At 39.8% G+C, this 18,321-nt stretch overlaps 1 protein-coding gene across 1 annotated transcript in view; it reads left to right on the top strand.

Moving 5' to 3' along the window:
- Positions 1-18,321, top strand: part of LOC126480794 (ZZ-type zinc finger-containing protein 3) — a 74,362-nt gene that overhangs the window by 47,961 nt on the left and 8,080 nt on the right. The window contains exons 6-7 of the mRNA XM_050104108.1: positions 1,497-1,697; positions 16,984-17,106. Of these exons, the coding sequence (XP_049960065.1) occupies positions 1,497-1,697; positions 16,984-17,106 (324 nt within the window). The remainder of the gene's footprint in view (positions 1-1,496; positions 1,698-16,983; positions 17,107-18,321) is intronic.

Here is an 18,321-nt window from a genome sequence, read left to right as displayed (position 1 = left end):
TTTCAGTCAGTCATGTTTCCTTCCGTATTATTTCTGAACACTGTCGACAGAGATGCCTTATGGACTATATGGTACTAGCACCACTGAAGGGAACAAATTTGGTGGAGGGATGTGACTTACCGTACTGTAGGAATATACACAGTGAGCTGTCAAAAGTCATGGGATATCTCCCAATATTGTGTAGGACCTCGTTTTGCCTGGTGTGGTGCAGCAACTCTATGTGGCTTGGACTCAATAATACATCGGAAATTCCCTGCAGAAATATTGAGGCATGCTGCCTCTGTAGCCGTCCATAGTTACAAAAATATTTCTGGTGCAGTATTTTGAGCATGAACTGGCCTTTTCATTATATTCCATAAATGTTTGATGGGATTGATGTTGAGCAATCCAGGCGGCCAAATCATTTGCTCTAGTTGTTCAGAATGTTCTTAAAACCAGTCGTGAACAATAATTGTGTTCCGGTGACATGGCACATTGTCATCCATAAAAATTGCGTCATTGTTTGGCAACATGAAGTCCATGAATGGCTGCAAGTGGTCTCCAAGTAGCTGAACATAACCATTTCCAGTCAGTGATCTGTTCAGTTGGAACAGAGGACCCAATCCATTCCATGTTAACACAACCCACACCTTTATGGAGCCACCACCGGGTTGCACAGTACCTTCTGACAACTTGGGTCCATGTCTTTGTGGTGTCTGTGCGACACTCAAATCCTACCTTCAGCTCTTAACACCTGAAATTAGGACCTATCTGACCAGTCCACGGTTTTCCAGCCGTCTAGGCTCCAACCAATACAGTCACGAGCCCAGGGGAGGCACTGCAAGTGGTGATGTACTGCTAGTAAAGGTGTTCCCATCGGTCATCTGCTGCCATAGCCCATTACTGCCAAATTCCACTGCACTGTCCTAATGGATACATTTGTTGTACACCCCACATTGATTTCTGTGGCTGTTTCATGCAGCATTGCTTGTGCATTAGCACTGACAACTCTACGTTTTCACTCGTTAAGTGACAGCTGTCGACCAGTGCACTGCACATGGTGAGAGATAATGCATGAAATTTGGTATTCTCAGCACACTCTTGACATTGTGGATCTCGGAATACTAAATTCCCTAACGATTTCCGAAATGGGATGTCTCTTGTGTCTAGCTCCAACTACCATTCCGTGTTCAAAGTCTGTTAATTTCCATCATGAGTTCATAATCACCTGAGTACAAATGACAGCTCTGCCAGTGCACTACCCTTCTATACCTTGTATAAGCGATACTGCTGCCATCTTTATATGTGTGTATCACTACCCAATGACTTTTGTCACCTCAGTTTATTAGTTGCGTTAAATTCACTGAAGTGTAATTAAGAGTGGAATCTGTTCAGAATTGCTGAACTTATGGTGTTATGAATATGTAATGACAAATGAAAATTTAGCAAATATATGTCTTGAGTAGGTAATTGGTTTTCTTATAATGTTGCAAATGACATTACATTATTTTCTGCAGCCATCTCACAAACATCAGAGGCATAATCATATGTCATTGAGACCAACAACATTTTTCCCTTTGTGGAACCCACCTGTCTACATGACAGATACAAATGAAGACAGTTGTAGTGTGATACCAAGTCCCGCTGAACCGACCACAGCTTCTCCTCCTGTTACACATAGCAGCGAAGACAACAGCAGTAGCAGTAAATCTGATTTGGTAAGTATATTTACTCACAACCGGCTTTCTGTTTTTTGTGACTTCTATTACTGACTTTTCTAAAAAAGACATGAATTTCTGTGTAAAATAGTGATATGTGTAACATGAATAAGTATACAGTTCCACTATTTTAATGAAATGATAGAAAGAGATATCAAAATTCTTTTAACTGAAAGTAAAAATTAATATACATATGTGTTCTTGGAGTGCTTTCATTTGTACATAATTCCTCAACATACATTAAAATTTCTCTCTAAATGTAGCAATGCATTCATTTTATGGTTATTATACTTCAAATAGCTAGACACTTCATTTACTTAAAACACATCCATTTAACTGCAGGAAGGAATTTAATTTTTATGATAGTAAGTGTAATAAAAATGTGTGGCCAGCAGTTACTAGAGGAATTTTTTGGAACATTTTTCCAGAAAAAATAGCGATCTTTATAATATTATAACTTATTTCAATACACAAAGTCATGAGTGCATTTAGGTTGTTTATTTTTAGATGACCAGTTTCGATTTTTAAAGAGGTAATCTTCAGATCTAACTTTCTGTGAAGAGGAATAAAATGCAGTGCTTAAGTTACGATTGAAACGGAAACTAAAATAAAATAATGTAGTAAAAAGGAGCAGCTGCTATATCCTTCATGATGGTAGGAACTTTGGCATGGAGCTGGTGCAGGCATGGGGAATGCTGCTACATACAGCTCGGCTACCAGTAGTTAAATAGCAGAAACCCCTCACAAAGTCTCTGGCATAACCACATTGACAGTCAATGGCCATGAGATTTGATTAAGTTGTGCTAATGGGGGGTGGTGGCACTAAATTCAGATTCTTGAGGAAAAAGACCTTGTTTCACAAAGCGCCTAGCATCCATTGCACGTTGGCCTATCAGTTACTCATATGATTTCCTGTTGGTTTTTGAACACATTGTAAGTTGATTTCTGAATGAATCATAAGTCGATTTTTGAATGTGTGCATAGTGTATGTGATGTCTCCGCCAGATGAATCCCCATTGCATCTAGAAATAAACTTTTCTGAAGACAAAAAGGGGACATGGGTATACGAGCTGAGCGGAATAAAGATGAATGGGTGAATGCCAATCGCTGTTCATGTGGTTGATGGGTTTGCAAATGATCAGCGTTGTTATAATTACTAGCTAAATCCATAGATTCCGACTATCAGAGTGGAAATAAATGACTAACAGGAATAACAGGTAAGAAAGATTACATATTAGCTGTTTGGTGTATCCAAGAAAATGAAATTTAGACAGAAAAATTTTGGCCAGACTGCTACACTAGTAAGGGCCAGTTGTACAGTCTCTGTCTAGCAACCACTAAAGTTCTATTCTGAGAGTAGCGCGGAAAACTCAAACACGTAATAACGGCTAACCGGAGAATAAACATAGGATAATTGAACCGGTGATTGTGGCAGTGTTAGTGAAGTTAACCGGATAATAAATTTTGACACTGTCAGGAATAGTTACAGAATTAGTGATGACAAGATTGTTTGTTAGAATGAGGAAGGAGAAGAAACAGGGACATCACACAAATAATGGAAGAATATGATGATTCCAAATTTATATAAAAATTTTCAATCTCGTGCTTCAGAAGCTAGAGCGTGTGAATGAAATGTGAAAACAGGGTGCAAGTCCTCTCCATGAAAAACATGACCACACCACACCATAACACCGCTGCCTCTGAATTTTACTGTTGGCACTACACACGCTGGCAGATGGACGTTAACCAGGCGTTCACAATCAGATCGCCACATTGTGTGCTGTGATTCGTCACTCCACACAACATTTTTCCACTGTTCAATTCTCCAATGTTTAAGCTCCTTACATCAAGCAAGGCGTTGTTTGGCATTTACCGGCATGATGTGTGGCTTATGAGCAGCTGCTCAACCATGAAATCCAAGTTTTCTCACCTCCCCCCTAACTGTCACAGTACTTGCAGTGGATCATGATGCAGTTTGGAATTCCTGTGTGGGGTCAGGATAGCTGTCTGCCTATTACATATTATGACCTTCGCCTATTACATATTATGACCCTCTTCAACTGTCAGTGGTCTCTGTCAGTCAGCAGACAAGGTCAGCCTGTACGATTTGTGCTGTACGTATCCCTTCACTTTTCCACTTCACTATGACATCAGAAACAGTGGACCTATGGATGTTTAGGAGTGTGGAAATCTCACCTTCAGACGTATGACATTAGTGACACTCAATCACCTGACCATGTTCGAAGTCTGTGAGTTCCGCAGAGCCTACTGATGTCGCTGGTATGGAGTACCTGGCAGTAGGTGGCAGCACAATGCACCTAATATGAAAAACGTATGTTTTTGGTGTGGTATCTGGATACTTTTATCACATAGTGTTCGTTTATGGGTTCCCGTGGTACCATACACTTGTTTCAGTTCATCTTTCTTTGTGCCACTGTTCTTTTCACATTGTTGTACCGGTATTGAACACACAAAAGTTCTGCAAGTTTGAGAAAAACTACTACAAATGGTAAGTTTGTCAAGTACTTGCAACAAGAGACAAGAAACTGGAAGTTGATGGTACTTACGGAAGTCGACTTGCTGAATGTGTTTTCAAGTCAGATAACTTGCAGAAGTAGATTCAGCAAGCAACTTATGGAAGTTTACTGGCTAGTAGACATGTGCCTTTAGCAGAGTTTTCGGAAACCTGCAGTTTTGTGTTAGGTACTTCTAAGGAGATTCAGGAGCCTGTATTAAATTTAGTTATATGTTTAGGACTGGTTGTGGTTGCGGTAGTGTTGGATGGGGAGAGGGCGAGGGAGGCATGAGGTAGGGAGGCAGAGTGAGGGCCTATGGGTGAGTGGCTAGCATCTCAGAGGGGTAGCAGGTATATGGGCTCAGCACGAAATGCACGATTGTAGGGGTCGATGGGAAGCTGTGCATGCTGAAAGCAGGATGGGAACATGAATTTGGAGGGGGTGACAGAATGGAGGAAGGGGAAGTGTCAAGTGAAGGATTCAGGAACAGTGGGTTACCTGAGGTTGAGGCCAGAATGATTGCAGGAGTGGAGGATGTGTCGTAAGTATAACTCCCGCCAGTGTACTTATAGTTCAGTGAAGCTGATGGTGGAGGGATGGATCCAGATAGTCAAAGTTGTGAGGCAGCCATTGAAATTGAGAATGTTTTGCCCACCTGCATGTTGTGCCACTGGCTGGTCAACTTGGTTGTTGGCAACAGTTTGGCGGTGGCCAGTCTTCGTGGTGAACAGCTAGTTTGTAGCCATATTGTCGTTAAAAGCTGTGCAGTATTTACATCAGAGTTGGTATAAGATGGGGTGGAATCAGAGGTGCTGGTTCGGTGGATTGGGCAGGTCTTGCGTCTTTGTCTGCAAAAGTTGCTATGGGACGAAACTGCTGAGGTCATTGGTCCCTAGGCTTACACACTACTTAATCTAATTTAAACTAATTTATGCTTAGGACAACACACACACACACACACACACACACACACACACACACACACACCTAAGGGAGGACTCGAACCTCTGACGGGGGTAAAGCCATGAACTGTGGCAAGGCGCCTCAGACTGCGCAGCCCTTTGTCTGCCTTAGGGATACGGGGTGAAGGATATGGTTCAGCTGTTCCAGTCCAGGGTGATATTGAATGGTGACGGGACTTCTCCTTTTGTAGCTGATTCTTGGATTGGTGGGAAGATTAACAGTGTGTTAGGATATGGCTTGGGAAATATGTTTTTGGTCTTCCCCAGGGCCCTTCCTAAGAACACCAATCTTTTAGCAGAAGAAAGGACAGCTGTACACAATGTGAAAACAGATCTTGTGCTAATAATCCTCATTGCACACAAGTGATCCACTGCTGTTGTGATGAGTCATAGTGGCTACTTGAAGGAAGATCTCTGCTAACACCTACAAGCTCTGCCAGTGATCACATCCCAGAAGTCCAACATGACTTCTAGTCCTTACTGAAATCCATAGGCCCTTCCCAGAACCTCTCCTCTGAGTATGTCTCCCTCCTCAAACCTGCAACACAACACACACCTACACCTACCTTTTACATGCTTTCCAAAATCCACAAACCCAACAATCCTGGATGCCCCATTGTAGGTGGCTGTTGTACTCCCACTGAAAGAGTTTCCACTTTTGTTGATCAACACCTCCAACCAGTTACCCGGAACCTAGCCTCCTGCATCAAAGCTGCTATCTAATTCCTTCACTGTGTTTCCAACATCCCCACCCCTTTACTGCCTGGATCCCTTCTTGTAAGTGTTGATGCCACCTTGCTATACTCGAACATCCCTCATGCTCATGGCCTTGCTACCATTGAACACTACCACTCCCAACATAATCCAGATTCCAAACACCTTACCAACTATATCCTGACCCACAACTACTTTGACTTTGAAGGGGAGGTATACAAATAAATTCACAGCATAGCCATTGGCACCTGCATGACAACTTCCTATGCCAACCTGTCGCTAGAAGAAACCTTCCTAGTCTTGCAAAATCCAAATTCATAGTCTGATTGAGAGTCATTGGTGATATCTTCATGATCTGGACTCAGAACCGATACACCCATCCACATTACTTCAAAATCTCAACACCTCAACATCTGCTTCACTTGGTTGTCCTGTATCCAACGTGCTGACTTCCACCTCTCTGATGGTTCTGTCCACACCTCTATCCATGTTAGACCCGCTAACCACCAACAGTACGTGCATTTTAACAGCCGCCATCCCATCCACACCAAAAAATTCCACCCATGCTGCCTAGTCACTCATGGATGGTGTGCCTGCAGTGATGAGAACTTCCTTGCCCAGTATGCTTAGGGTCTCATGATGACCTACACAGACAGGTAAGAGCCCTTCCTAACCTAGCCTACAAGCAGATTTCTTGTGCCATTCCCACCAACCCCAAGAATCAGCTACAAAGAAGTGACTCCTTGTCACCCAGTATTACTGTACACCGGAACAGAGTTTTGATTATCTCTCATCCTGGCCTGAAGTGCGGGACATTCTACCCATGATCCTTCCTACCTCTCCTAAAGGGGTGTTCTGTTGCCCACCCAGCCTATACATCATCCTAGTCCATCCCAATGTCGCTCCCATTCCCAATCCCTTTCCACCAGTATCATACCACTGTACTCCATCAGAGAACAGTCTATCTGTGAAAGCATCCGTGTCACATACCAACTCTGCTGCAAAGACTACAATACAATTACCAACCAGCTCTCCACCTTTATGAATGGCCACTGCCAAGTCGTTGCCAATAATAAAGTTGACCACCTGGTGGCACAACATGATGCTGAGCGTAACATGCTCAGTTTCAATAGATGCTTCACCACCTGGGCCATCTTGATCCTTCCCGCCACCCTCAGCTTCTTTGACCTATGTAGATGAGAGTTACCCTAACAACACATCCCTCTGTTCCTGTAATTATCCTAGTCTCAATCTCAGCTAACCCACTGTCCCTGCACCCTCCACCCGACAGTTTCCCCTTCCTCCATCCTGTCACCTCCTCCCAGCTCATGACCCCATCCTGCCTTCAGTATGCACCACTCCCCACCAGCCCCTACTGTTGTACATTTACATGCGGAGTCCATATACCTGCCACCACTCCCCTCCTACGTTCCTGGCCAGCAAAGCAGCTGCCTTCCTCAGAGCCACAGTTCTTCTCCCTGACTCTCACCTTCCTCTCCCTCTATGCCTTTACCCATCCATTCATCACTACCCCCACCACAACCATTCCAACTCCGGAAGCTAGAAAGTTGTATTCTGTTTGCATGTGCCTACTAACAACTCAGCACTTCCGCTTTATACTGCATATGTATAGTAAAACCTGAGATTGAGAAAAAGAGATAAGTGATCTTCAGTATTAAAATAATATTTATGATGATGATGATAACTTTATGCCAAAATTTTTATTTGTCAAGGTTGCAAATAGTATAAAACATTAAATTTGGAAACTAGTTTTGGTTTTTCATGCAACCATCCTCAGATCTGAAGAATCAAGCAGAAGCAGAAAATTTATTTAGGTAATATATTTCAGGGTAAAGTAATGTACAAAAAGTAATGACATATAAACATGATAAAGACATAGTGTCAACTTAAATAGTAGGGTTAGACTGCATCGTATGCATATGTTAGTGGCTTTTCACTCCTTACATAGTACTATCTGATGAATGTGAACTGCAGTCAGTTTTACGAGATTGCAAAAATTGGGAAGTAATAAATAAGAAAGACACGCCATTCTCATATGAGAGACAACTTTAATGAAGTGCTGTCTATATACCAAAGAAGAGTGAGCGTAAACATACCAGTAAATACTCTATTCTTTAAAGAAACAAACCCATGTATGAAGCAGCTACAAATGTCTGATAACTTAACAAATGAATTAATGTGTTAAATATTTGCCTTTAAGCATGTAAGTGAGAAAAAGTTTAGGAAAGGTTTGAAATTGTGCTTAAAATTGGTTGGAACTCTGTAAGTGCTGTCATTATGAAACATTCAATAAATATAAACTGGGAAATTCGGGCTCCAAATTAAGCTAAAGCTAGTTTCGCACACATTTAATTGTTTGACATCATATCTCGTGAACTTTTTGTTGTATAATGATATAATTTGGCAGGTACATTCAGTGATATATGTCAATACTGTCTGCAAAGAGTGGTGCAAGTGGAATATTTAATAAAGAAGTAATAAATTAAAATGTTATGTGAGATGCTGAAGTTTGACAATATGAACATTGAAAATGTAGTAAAGAAATAAATTTTTTCCTTTCATCACTTTGTGGAGGATTTCAGTGAGAGAAATGTTTTTAAAGGTTTGAAATTACGTGTAATCTTTATCAGAAGTTGCTGAGTGTTCTCACTCTCAGATAATGTCAGAATAAAGTCAGTGTATTTGAACATTGTTGGTTACATTGCCTCATATAACACACACTTGCCTTATGGTGTTGAACTTTTAATGTAAGATTATACCTCTTAATGAGTAGATTACAACAGTCTGCTGTTTGCTTCATATTGATGACAAACTAATTTGGCCTGTTTCGTAACGATAAAGTGTAAAAACTTTGCACTCAAGTGTTTTTTTAGAAAGCGTAATATGTTTTCTGCTTATTGTAACTTGTTTCTTTGCTGTTGTCTCATTTCGTTATTTGTAATCAAATTGTTTGGTTCTTTTATCCCTGTAAGTTTAGAATCACTCTTTTTAATCTTGTTGTTATAGCCAGCACTTTATTGAAGTTATCTCTTAAATGAGAATGGTACATCTTTCATGTTTATTACTTCCTTATTTTTTGTAATTCCGTAAAAGTGCTTATGTTTCGTGTTCGTTTGTTAGCGGCTTTTCCCTAGATACGTAGTATCAAGATATAAAGACAATGTGGTCTAGACCTATTAATGTTTCATATTGTTTGCAATCAAAAGAATTAAAAAAAATATACATAAAAGTTTTTTTAAAAAATGTTTTGTTATGTGTTTGCTATAGTTCTGGACTGACTTAGCATTCAAGGAGCTGACAGATGAACCAATAAAATTTGCTTTCTGTTGGAGAATTTTCCGGAGAAGAAAATAATGACTGTGATTTTGTACAAATAAAATTCTTTCGTAACATTTGGAAAACCATTGTTTCATTTCTAGAAACAATGTTTTTTAATCAACCTAGAGAAAATCAAAGTTTGTGTAGATTACACAGCTCTACAAAATAAAATTTTTTTTTCGTTGCCAGGGAAGTTTGAACGAAAATGGGATATTGTTATGATACTCATTCCGAGTATATTTGTACTTTTTCCAAATTGGCCCTGGTTTTTGAGATATAGGTTATTTGTGGAAATGAGAGTTTCATGTGGATAATATCGACTGCAGGGTCCATATATGGTGTAATGTATTTGCTACCTGTTTTTTAATTAGTGATATTGTACTATCTTTATTAAACAATTGTGCTCAGGGAGTGCATCTGTGTGGTTGAGGATTACATCATGCAAACATCACACTGTCAGCATGTGTTCAGTCCTGTTGTGCGGTGCGTGTGTTGAAGATATTGAGGGTTGTGCAGATTTGAATTCGGCGGTACTCGACATTCATTTGTTGGCCGAGGTAATCCCCGCAACAGCCGATAGGTAGCGTTCGGTGTAAACATGAAAAATGGCGATGGTCGAAAGTCACACACATGTGCAGTGCAGCTTCAAGGAGATAGAACCTTTTCATCGTGACGTAGCAAATAAGAGGTGAGTATTCATTTCACACAAAACAATTAATGATGTTTGTTGGATGTGATTGACATGCAAATACAAGAAAGTTCTGCATAATATGTAGTATTTGTGCAATTTTGTTTTAGGAAAACATGAGTTCTTCACGCCGTCTTTGCATGAACCATCCAGATGAGTTCTGCTACATTTGTGGTGAATACGTTCTTCAAAAGAACAGGAAGAATATCACTCCTTTTGTGAAGGAAGCGTATCTGGCATATTTCGGAATTAAACTTGGAGATCAAGACAAGGCGTGGGCACCCCATAAAGTTTGTAAATACTGTGTGGAGTGCTTACGGCAGTGGACAAAACGAAAAAGGAAAAGCTTAAACTTCGGAGTGCCTATGGTATGGCGAGAGCAGAAGAACCATACAGATGATTGCTATTTTTGCATTGTTAATATGAAAGGTTTTAATAGGTTCAAAAAACGAAAGTGGGAATATCCCGATTTGGAGTCAGCAAGAAGATCGGTGGTGCACAGCAACGATGTTCCTGTACCAACCTTCACAATATTACCCACGCTAACATCATCAGATGACGATGTGCACGGCGAGGAATGTACAACTAGTGGTTCAGAATACGAAGGACATGAGACACGACTCCAGCAGTTCGACCAGAAGGAGCTCAGTGACTTGATACGAGAACTCAATCTTTCAAAGCAAACATCAGAACTCGTAGCATCCAGGCTTAAGGAAAAGAACTGTCTTCATCCAAGTGTTAAAATAACAGCTTACCGGACGAGAAAACCTTCTTCCATACTTCAACCAAGAAGAGGTTATAGTGTATTGCAGCAATATACCTGGACTTTTACTTGAATTGGGGCTGCCGGAATATAGACCAGAGGACTGGCGTCTCTTCATAGACAGTTCCACTAGAAGTTTAAAATGTGTTCTCCTACACAATGGCAATCGTTACGCATCTATTCCAATTGCCCACTCAACAAAACTTTGTGAAGCATATGCTAACATCAAGACGGTTCTGCAGAAAATTCAGCATATGCAGCACCAGTGGTTGATTTGTGTTGATTTGAAAATGGTGAACTTCTTGCTTGGACAACAAAGTGGATACACAAAGCACCCATGTTTTATCTGCATGTGGGATAGTAGGGCAAAGCACGAACATTGGAAGCAGAAAACATGGCCTCCAAGGGAACATATGGCTGTTGGTGAAGCAAACATCATTAATGAACCTCTGGTTAGTAGGGACAAGATTGTTCTTCCACCATTACATATTAAGTTAGGACTTTTATTTAGCGTATGGCTAATACAGACATATCGTGAAATTACATATACATATGTACATATTGACACACAAGAAACTTAAGTTTGTCTTTACAACTGAATATCCAGTCCTTCAATCCAGCGCACTGCATTTGGAGTTGCTAGCAGGAAGTCCTCTTTGGCGCCGTGATAGGCTCGAATCCTGCATTCACTGACAATGTGGTGAACAGTCTGGTATGGAGCCCCGCAGTCACAAGCTGGATCAGGCAGCTTGTTCCACTTAAAGAGAGCATCCCTACATCGCCCATGGCTGGTACGGATTCTGTTGAGAGTAGACCACGTCTTGCGTGGTAAGTCGAATCCACTTGGAAGTTTAGCACCTGAGAAGATGTTATGCAGGTGCACATCTGTCACTGCTTCCCACCAACCTTTCCATTCTTCAAGAGGTTTGAAATTCTTAGCAACCATGTCAGCAGCATCGCACAGAGTTGGATGACGTGATTTCAGTCTCTTGCGATTTAAAAGTGGCAGGTCGCTATGCACGGGTAGGTTAGAATTCATGGAGATCTTGTAGAATTCTCTCATAAGGGCAGTACATCTGCGTAGATCAGGAGGCATTATACCGGTTAACAGTGGAAGCCAATAAACTGGAGTAGATCTGATTGTGCCAGATATTATGCGCATTGTCGTATTCATCTGGGTATCAACAAGCCTTGTATGATGACTATTCATCCAAACAGGTGCACAATACTCAGCACTTGAGTATACCAAGCCCAGAGCTGAAGCTCGCAGGGTGGTTGCTGAAGATCCCCAGGTAGTTCCGCATAGCTTATGGAGGATGTTGTTTCGAGTCCTCAGCTTTTGAGCTAAGTTAAGAAGGTGTTGTTTGAAGCATAGTGTACGATCCAGGATGACACCAAGATATTTTGGGTTCCAGTTGTGATGAAGAATTCTGCCTCTGAAACTTACCTCCAGTTTTACGTTCGCCAACTGGTTATTTAGATGGAAGCAACACACTTCTGTTTTACTCACACTGGGTTGGAGTCTCCAGATTTTGAAGTAATTGTCTAATGCAGACAGGTCATTGGCTAAAATCTCTTCTGTTGTCTTCATTTCCTGGTGTTTGACGGCTAGAGCCAGGTCATCGGCATAGCAGTATTTTCTGGACGAAGTGTCAGGTAGATCAGATAGATATAGGTTGAACAGTAAGGGTGAGAGAACTGATCCTTGAGGCAATCCGTTGTTCAGCTTCCTCTCCTTACTTATGTTGCTTCCAGTGATTACCTGGAACTTCCAATCACTTAGCATGCTGTTAATCAGTCGAGCCATTGTTCTGCAGGGTATGATGCGGAGAAATTTGTAGATAAGGCCTTCCCTCCACACAGTGTCGAAGGCGGCAGTTAGATCAACAAATGCCACAGATGTTTTCTGCTTCATTTGGTATCCTGACTCTATGAAGGATGTGAGAGACAATACTTGGTCGCAGCAGCTACGCCCTGGTCTGAAGCCTACCTGATCAACTGGAACGTTCTCTAAGATTAGGACTAATGAAGCAATTCACCAAAGCTTTAGACAGAAATGGTAATTGCTTCACATACATCTGCAATACGTTCCCTGGACTCAGTAGTGAAAAACTTAAGGCAGGAATATTTGATGGTCCTCAAATTCGCAGGCTCATCAACGATACCAATTTTACAAGTGTCATGACTGTCACTGAAGCATCGGCCTGGAACAGTTTTGTCGCTGTTGTAAAATGTTTTTTGGGCAATCATAAAGCTCCCAATTACGAGGAACTGGTCAAAAACATGCTCACTAACTTTCAAAACTTAGGAGCTAACGTGAGCACAAAATTGCACTTCCTCCACAGCCACTTGGATCGATTTCCTCGTAATCTAGGTGATTTCAGTGAGGAACAAGGAGAGCGGTTCCACCAAGATATGAAAGGAATAGAGGAAAGATATAAAGGAAGATGGGAGGGGCATATTATGGCAGATTATTGCTGGAATCTGCAACGTGACTGTTCTGAAGAGACCTATAAAAGGAAAGTGTGCAGGAAGCGGTTCGTCATGGACGGAAAATGATATACTTATAGAGAAACTTTTCAATTATGTTTTATACGTGGACAAATGCCTATCAGGTTTTCATAGAAGCTATTTATAAAGATTATTTTCTTTTTTCATTGTAGTTTGTAGCGCTCGAGTTCAGTATTAGCAATTTTTTCTAATTTTTTGAATAAATCATGCATTATCTCAAAAACTAGAGCCAAACTGCATAAATGGTTGCTATATTCGTCCTCAGCACCACTAACCCATCCTAAAGCCACTCAAATATCCTTGGCAAGAAAATGAGTGTTGACCAGTGTTATTGAAGATAAATCTGTTGTAGACAGAGTAGCAGACTTTAACAAAATACAACAGACCAACCACTTCACCTGGCTATAATAAAGTACGTAAAAATAAGTGATGAAACTTGAAGACGAAACTTTCGTTCTGTAATAGATGTAGGTTTGGTAGACTAAGTCTCCTATAGGTTGGCAGACTTTTTACATGTAGGATATATAGACGATGCCACAGTAAATTTTAGTGATTATTAAGTACTGTATAAACAAAATACAAATATCAACAGTTTTGCAGGGAGAAGTATCTTGGTGCAATGAGCTATTGTACTGCTTGGATTTTATTGTTTTTACCTAAATATATTCTATATAAAATGAAATTTTATGGAATTAAATGTAAACTTTGTCTTCAAGACAAGAAAAATGAGTATCAGATTAGGTTCTTTGCATTACTTGAGTGTACCTTGTTCTTATAGTGAAAATTTCATTAGAGAATGTTGCTGATGCATGCATAAAATAGAAATAAATATTCTTAATTTTTGGATACTTGAAAGTTGTAAAAAAAATACTTTTTTTTCTCCATCAGAGATATTAGTTCAAAATGAAATTACAAGTAAATAAAAAAAAAATTGTCTTATCAGTCAGTTAGTATCAGATTTATATGCACAATTAGAAGTCCTTTCATCCACTGAGCTGTAAATTGGCCTCTGTTCTCACTAACATATAATCCCTGAGATGAGCAACATCCCCATGGACAGATTAGGAAACTTAGAGTAAAAAAAAAATCTAAACTTGGGAGAAAAAGAGGGAAAGCAGCAAATTGGGTATTTTAAGACTTGCATTCTGGAGAAGCAACGTTCAAATAGCCTTATAGCTATAGTGATATTAAAAAAAAGGTGGGGGGAGGAGGCGGGGGGGGGGGGGGGGGGGGGGCGGCAAAGGGCAACCATTACCTCGAAGCTGATGAGCAGGTAGTCCAGTTTTGTTTATTGTTTTTCACTCTGGAATTCTTATCATCATAACATTGATCTGTGATTTTCATGGTTTCTCTGAACTACTACTTACAAATATTAGGAGAGTTCCATAATTATGACAAAATTATTTCTTTTCTCCACCGAATGAGTTAGTGTTCCCTCTCCAGTTACTAGAATTCCAACGGGATACTAGACCTTAAAAATGATATAAAGTAACCTGCAAGGCTTGCTTCACTGGAGGTGTTCCATGGATCATTTGCGTGATAAATCGTAATGATGTGGAACATTAACATTGCAAATTTATTTGTAAAAATTGCTAAAAATAAAGCTACTGATGTGAGTTAGTACTTTGTATCTTTCACCTTTTACACATTACAATAACAGAAATTCGCCTCCAGAATAGAAGGAGTTGTCAAAGAGAGAATTTTTCGATTTGTCTTTAAATTTTAATTTGCTGCCTGTCTGACATTTTACATCACTGGGTAAACTTTGGCATTGTGCACACCTTTTCATGCTAAGGACAACCTTAATATGGAGTAATGAATGTCATTTATTCCTTCTGTTGTTGTAATTATATACATCATTGTTCCTTTAGAACTGCAGTGGATTACTTACAACAAACTTAAGGAGGGATTAACTATACTGTGAAGCAGCCTTGTAGTATGCCACACAGATCATGCTGTTGCCTGATAGTCTTGCCCCAACATAAATTTTTGTAGAGTTACCATGAGTTGCCATATTTTGTGCTGAGAAATGCTAATGCAAACAGGTTCTGGTACATTTATAGATCAGCTAAACATATGTAAAGAAAGGTAGGAACATAGAATAAATTTCCATTCACTGTAGGGAAGTTTTTGTGATGTAATGGTTAATGTAAATTCCATCAATTCAGAAGAAGACTGCTTTTTCTGTGTTGGTGTAGTAAGGAGTTGATAGGATTCACTCAGTTTAATGATAGCAGATGAAGAGTAGCAGTAGACAGAGACTGTGTATATTTGATGCACACGATTATTGTTTTGAATGAAGATGAGCATGCAGATTGCTTGTAATTTTGAAATTGCCTAGGCAGCAGTCTACCAGTTGGAATGGTGTACAAGGTAAATATTTCAGTTGCGAATGAAATACATGTTAATATCAGCACATTGCTTCTAAGTTTTGGCCTTTTTCTGATTTCTGAGAGGGATATGCAGAAAGCAAAGATTTCAAACTAGAAATGACCTTTAAACATTCATGTGTTTACGTGGTTTTAAAAGATGCAAACAAAAGATAAGATAAGCAAATTTCATACAACTTCCATACAACAGTAGCAGCTACATGTTTCTTCCTGCAACATACAGTGTCATATGGGATCAGAGCAAATTTTTGTGGGTAGTAAGTACAGTACTTATTTTTCTATATTTACATGTTGTGTAGTGTAGAAGTACCACTGTATACAATATCAGTTTCTGGGAACAACCAAATCCCCATAACTAATTCTAGCTCTCATTCCATCAACAGTAGTTCTATTTTACAACTGGAGTTTTCTGGTGTGTGAGAAAACAAAAAGGACTACTGACTTCACTGGTGTCACTTACTTTCCCAAAACCTTATTTATCTCTCAAAGAACCTCTGAGTATATTAGACATGTTAAGAACTTATAAATTATGGTAATCTCCACTAAATTGTAGTATATTATGACTATAATGAGTACTTAGCTAGCGTTCTCTGGGTCCAAAAAGCATGTAATATGATTCATTTGTGTTGTGAATTCAAGAATATCCTGTAGAAGCCTGTTCAAAGAACTGGATACACTGTCTGGTGCTTCTCAGTATATTTATTCATTAATGAAATTTGTTGTTAGTGATATATCTCTTTTTCAATCCAACACCTTAGTTTACATAAACGAATACCAGGGATAAGAACAATATTCACAGAGTCACTTTCATTGGTCCAGATAGATGTTAGTTATTCAGGTACACACACTGTCAATAGTTTGCCATCCATTACAAAAAGTGTAGCTACTAATGAAGTGCAGTTTGAGAAGCTTAACTGATTTATTAGTGACCAACACTTTCTACTCCATTATTGAATTTCTTTGCAGCATCAATTGACATATATATTATTAACTAAATCATGTAACATAAGTACTATGAAAACAGTTTATCTAATTATAACTTAACTTCAAATCCTAAATTAAAAATTTAGAGAGCTATGATTATTTTGTCTCAGTATTGCTTTTGTCTGTGCAATAAATCACCACAATGGAGTTTTCATCTTTGAATAATGTTCAATGAGTCAAAATATTGGTAAAAGAAACTGTTACTGATGAAAGTAAATATTCGAATTGCCTGGTATAAATAGGTGTTTGCAGAAGCCAGCGATTTTGAGAAAGGTGAAGCCTGTAAAAATTACATCTCTCTCTTGCATTTCTGTAGAAATAAATAAATGGCAGACATCTATTTGAAGGTCATAAATGGATAATTTGTGGTCAAACAATGCTTGTAAATAGTTTTAATACTTTGTTTTTCCCAAATTTAGGGTATGGAGAAACCTCAACAGGATGTGGCAAATAATGAAGAATATAGCAGTTTACAGTTGCTGATACGGGTCAGACAGGAGAAAGCATTACAGGATGTCAGTGTAATGCATCAAGGTTACAAGGTAATGACATAGTAAAAATTATTTGTAATCATCCTTACTGTTTTAAATATGTAAGCTTTAATCATTCACTATGAGGAGGAAAAAAAAGACACTCCACAAAGGAGTTATGCAAATTGGTCTCTAATTGATATTCATCTATGGAAAATGCAAAATTGTAAACTGTGGCAGCTGTGGGTTTAATGTGAGACACTGCAGCACAGTTTCACCACACAGCTGGCAAGGATAGTAAACAGGGGACATGTCAATACCAAGGCATAAAGTTTTACAAATTTCATTCTGTGTACTCTGTTGGACAGCTACTATGCCAAACAGTATATGCAGATGTGAGCATTTGAGAGAGGACATATAGTTGGGCTCAAAGAAGCTGGTAGGAGTAATTGGTGAATCGCTCGACACTTGAATAGAAGCGATGCCACTATTTGACAATGGTGGAACAGGTGAACCATGGCTGAACACAGTGTCAGGACAGAATCGACTGACCCAAAGAGACAACAGAATGTGAGGATTGAGTAATTGTCAGAGAGGCACTCATATCCCTAGATTTATCATTATTGTCAATCTGACATGCAACTGGTGGTTCAGTGACCACAAGGACCATTAATAGTTGGCTTACAGAAAGGGGGTTTGGCATGGCACCCCTTGCACTGACAGCCATTAACCTCTGTACAATAAGACTGCATTGGTATCGGGCACATTTGGCATGGAATCTCATTGACTGGAGTAGAATTGCCCTATGGGATGAGTACCACTTTGAATTGATCTCCCAGTGTCCATTGAAGGTGTGTCGGAGATACATCGAACAGCCATGGGATACCAAACTGACTGTTGCCTGCCAAATGGCTCGATAACCAGAGTGTTGGTCTCAGGTGACATTTCATTTTATAGGAAGACCCCTTTGGTTGTCATCCGTGGCACCCTTACAGCACAGCAGAACGTCGACAATGTTCTGTGCCCGTTTTGTTGCCATTCATGGCAAGCCATCCCGGGCTTACATTTCAGCAAGATTATGCCTGCTTGTATATGTTGATAGTCTCTACTGCTTGTCTTCATGCATGCCAAACCCTACCTTGGCCGGCAAGGTCTCCGGATCTCACCCCACACCAGGCAGGTGTGCTGGGCCGGTTGCAGCCTCATGGTAGTGAACATATTAATGCTCACATTAAGTACAGACTTATGAACAGCAGATGTTTACTTACACGTGCTTACATAAAGAGA

This window comes from Schistocerca serialis, chromosome 5 (genome assembly GCF_023864345.2).
Source record: "Schistocerca serialis cubense isolate TAMUIC-IGC-003099 chromosome 5, iqSchSeri2.2, whole genome shotgun sequence".
In the NCBI taxonomy this organism is placed as follows: Eukaryota; Metazoa; Arthropoda; class Insecta; order Orthoptera; family Acrididae; genus Schistocerca; species Schistocerca serialis.
The sequence above is the reverse complement of the archived record's forward strand: the minus strand, read 5'-3'. Positions and strand labels throughout refer to the sequence as shown.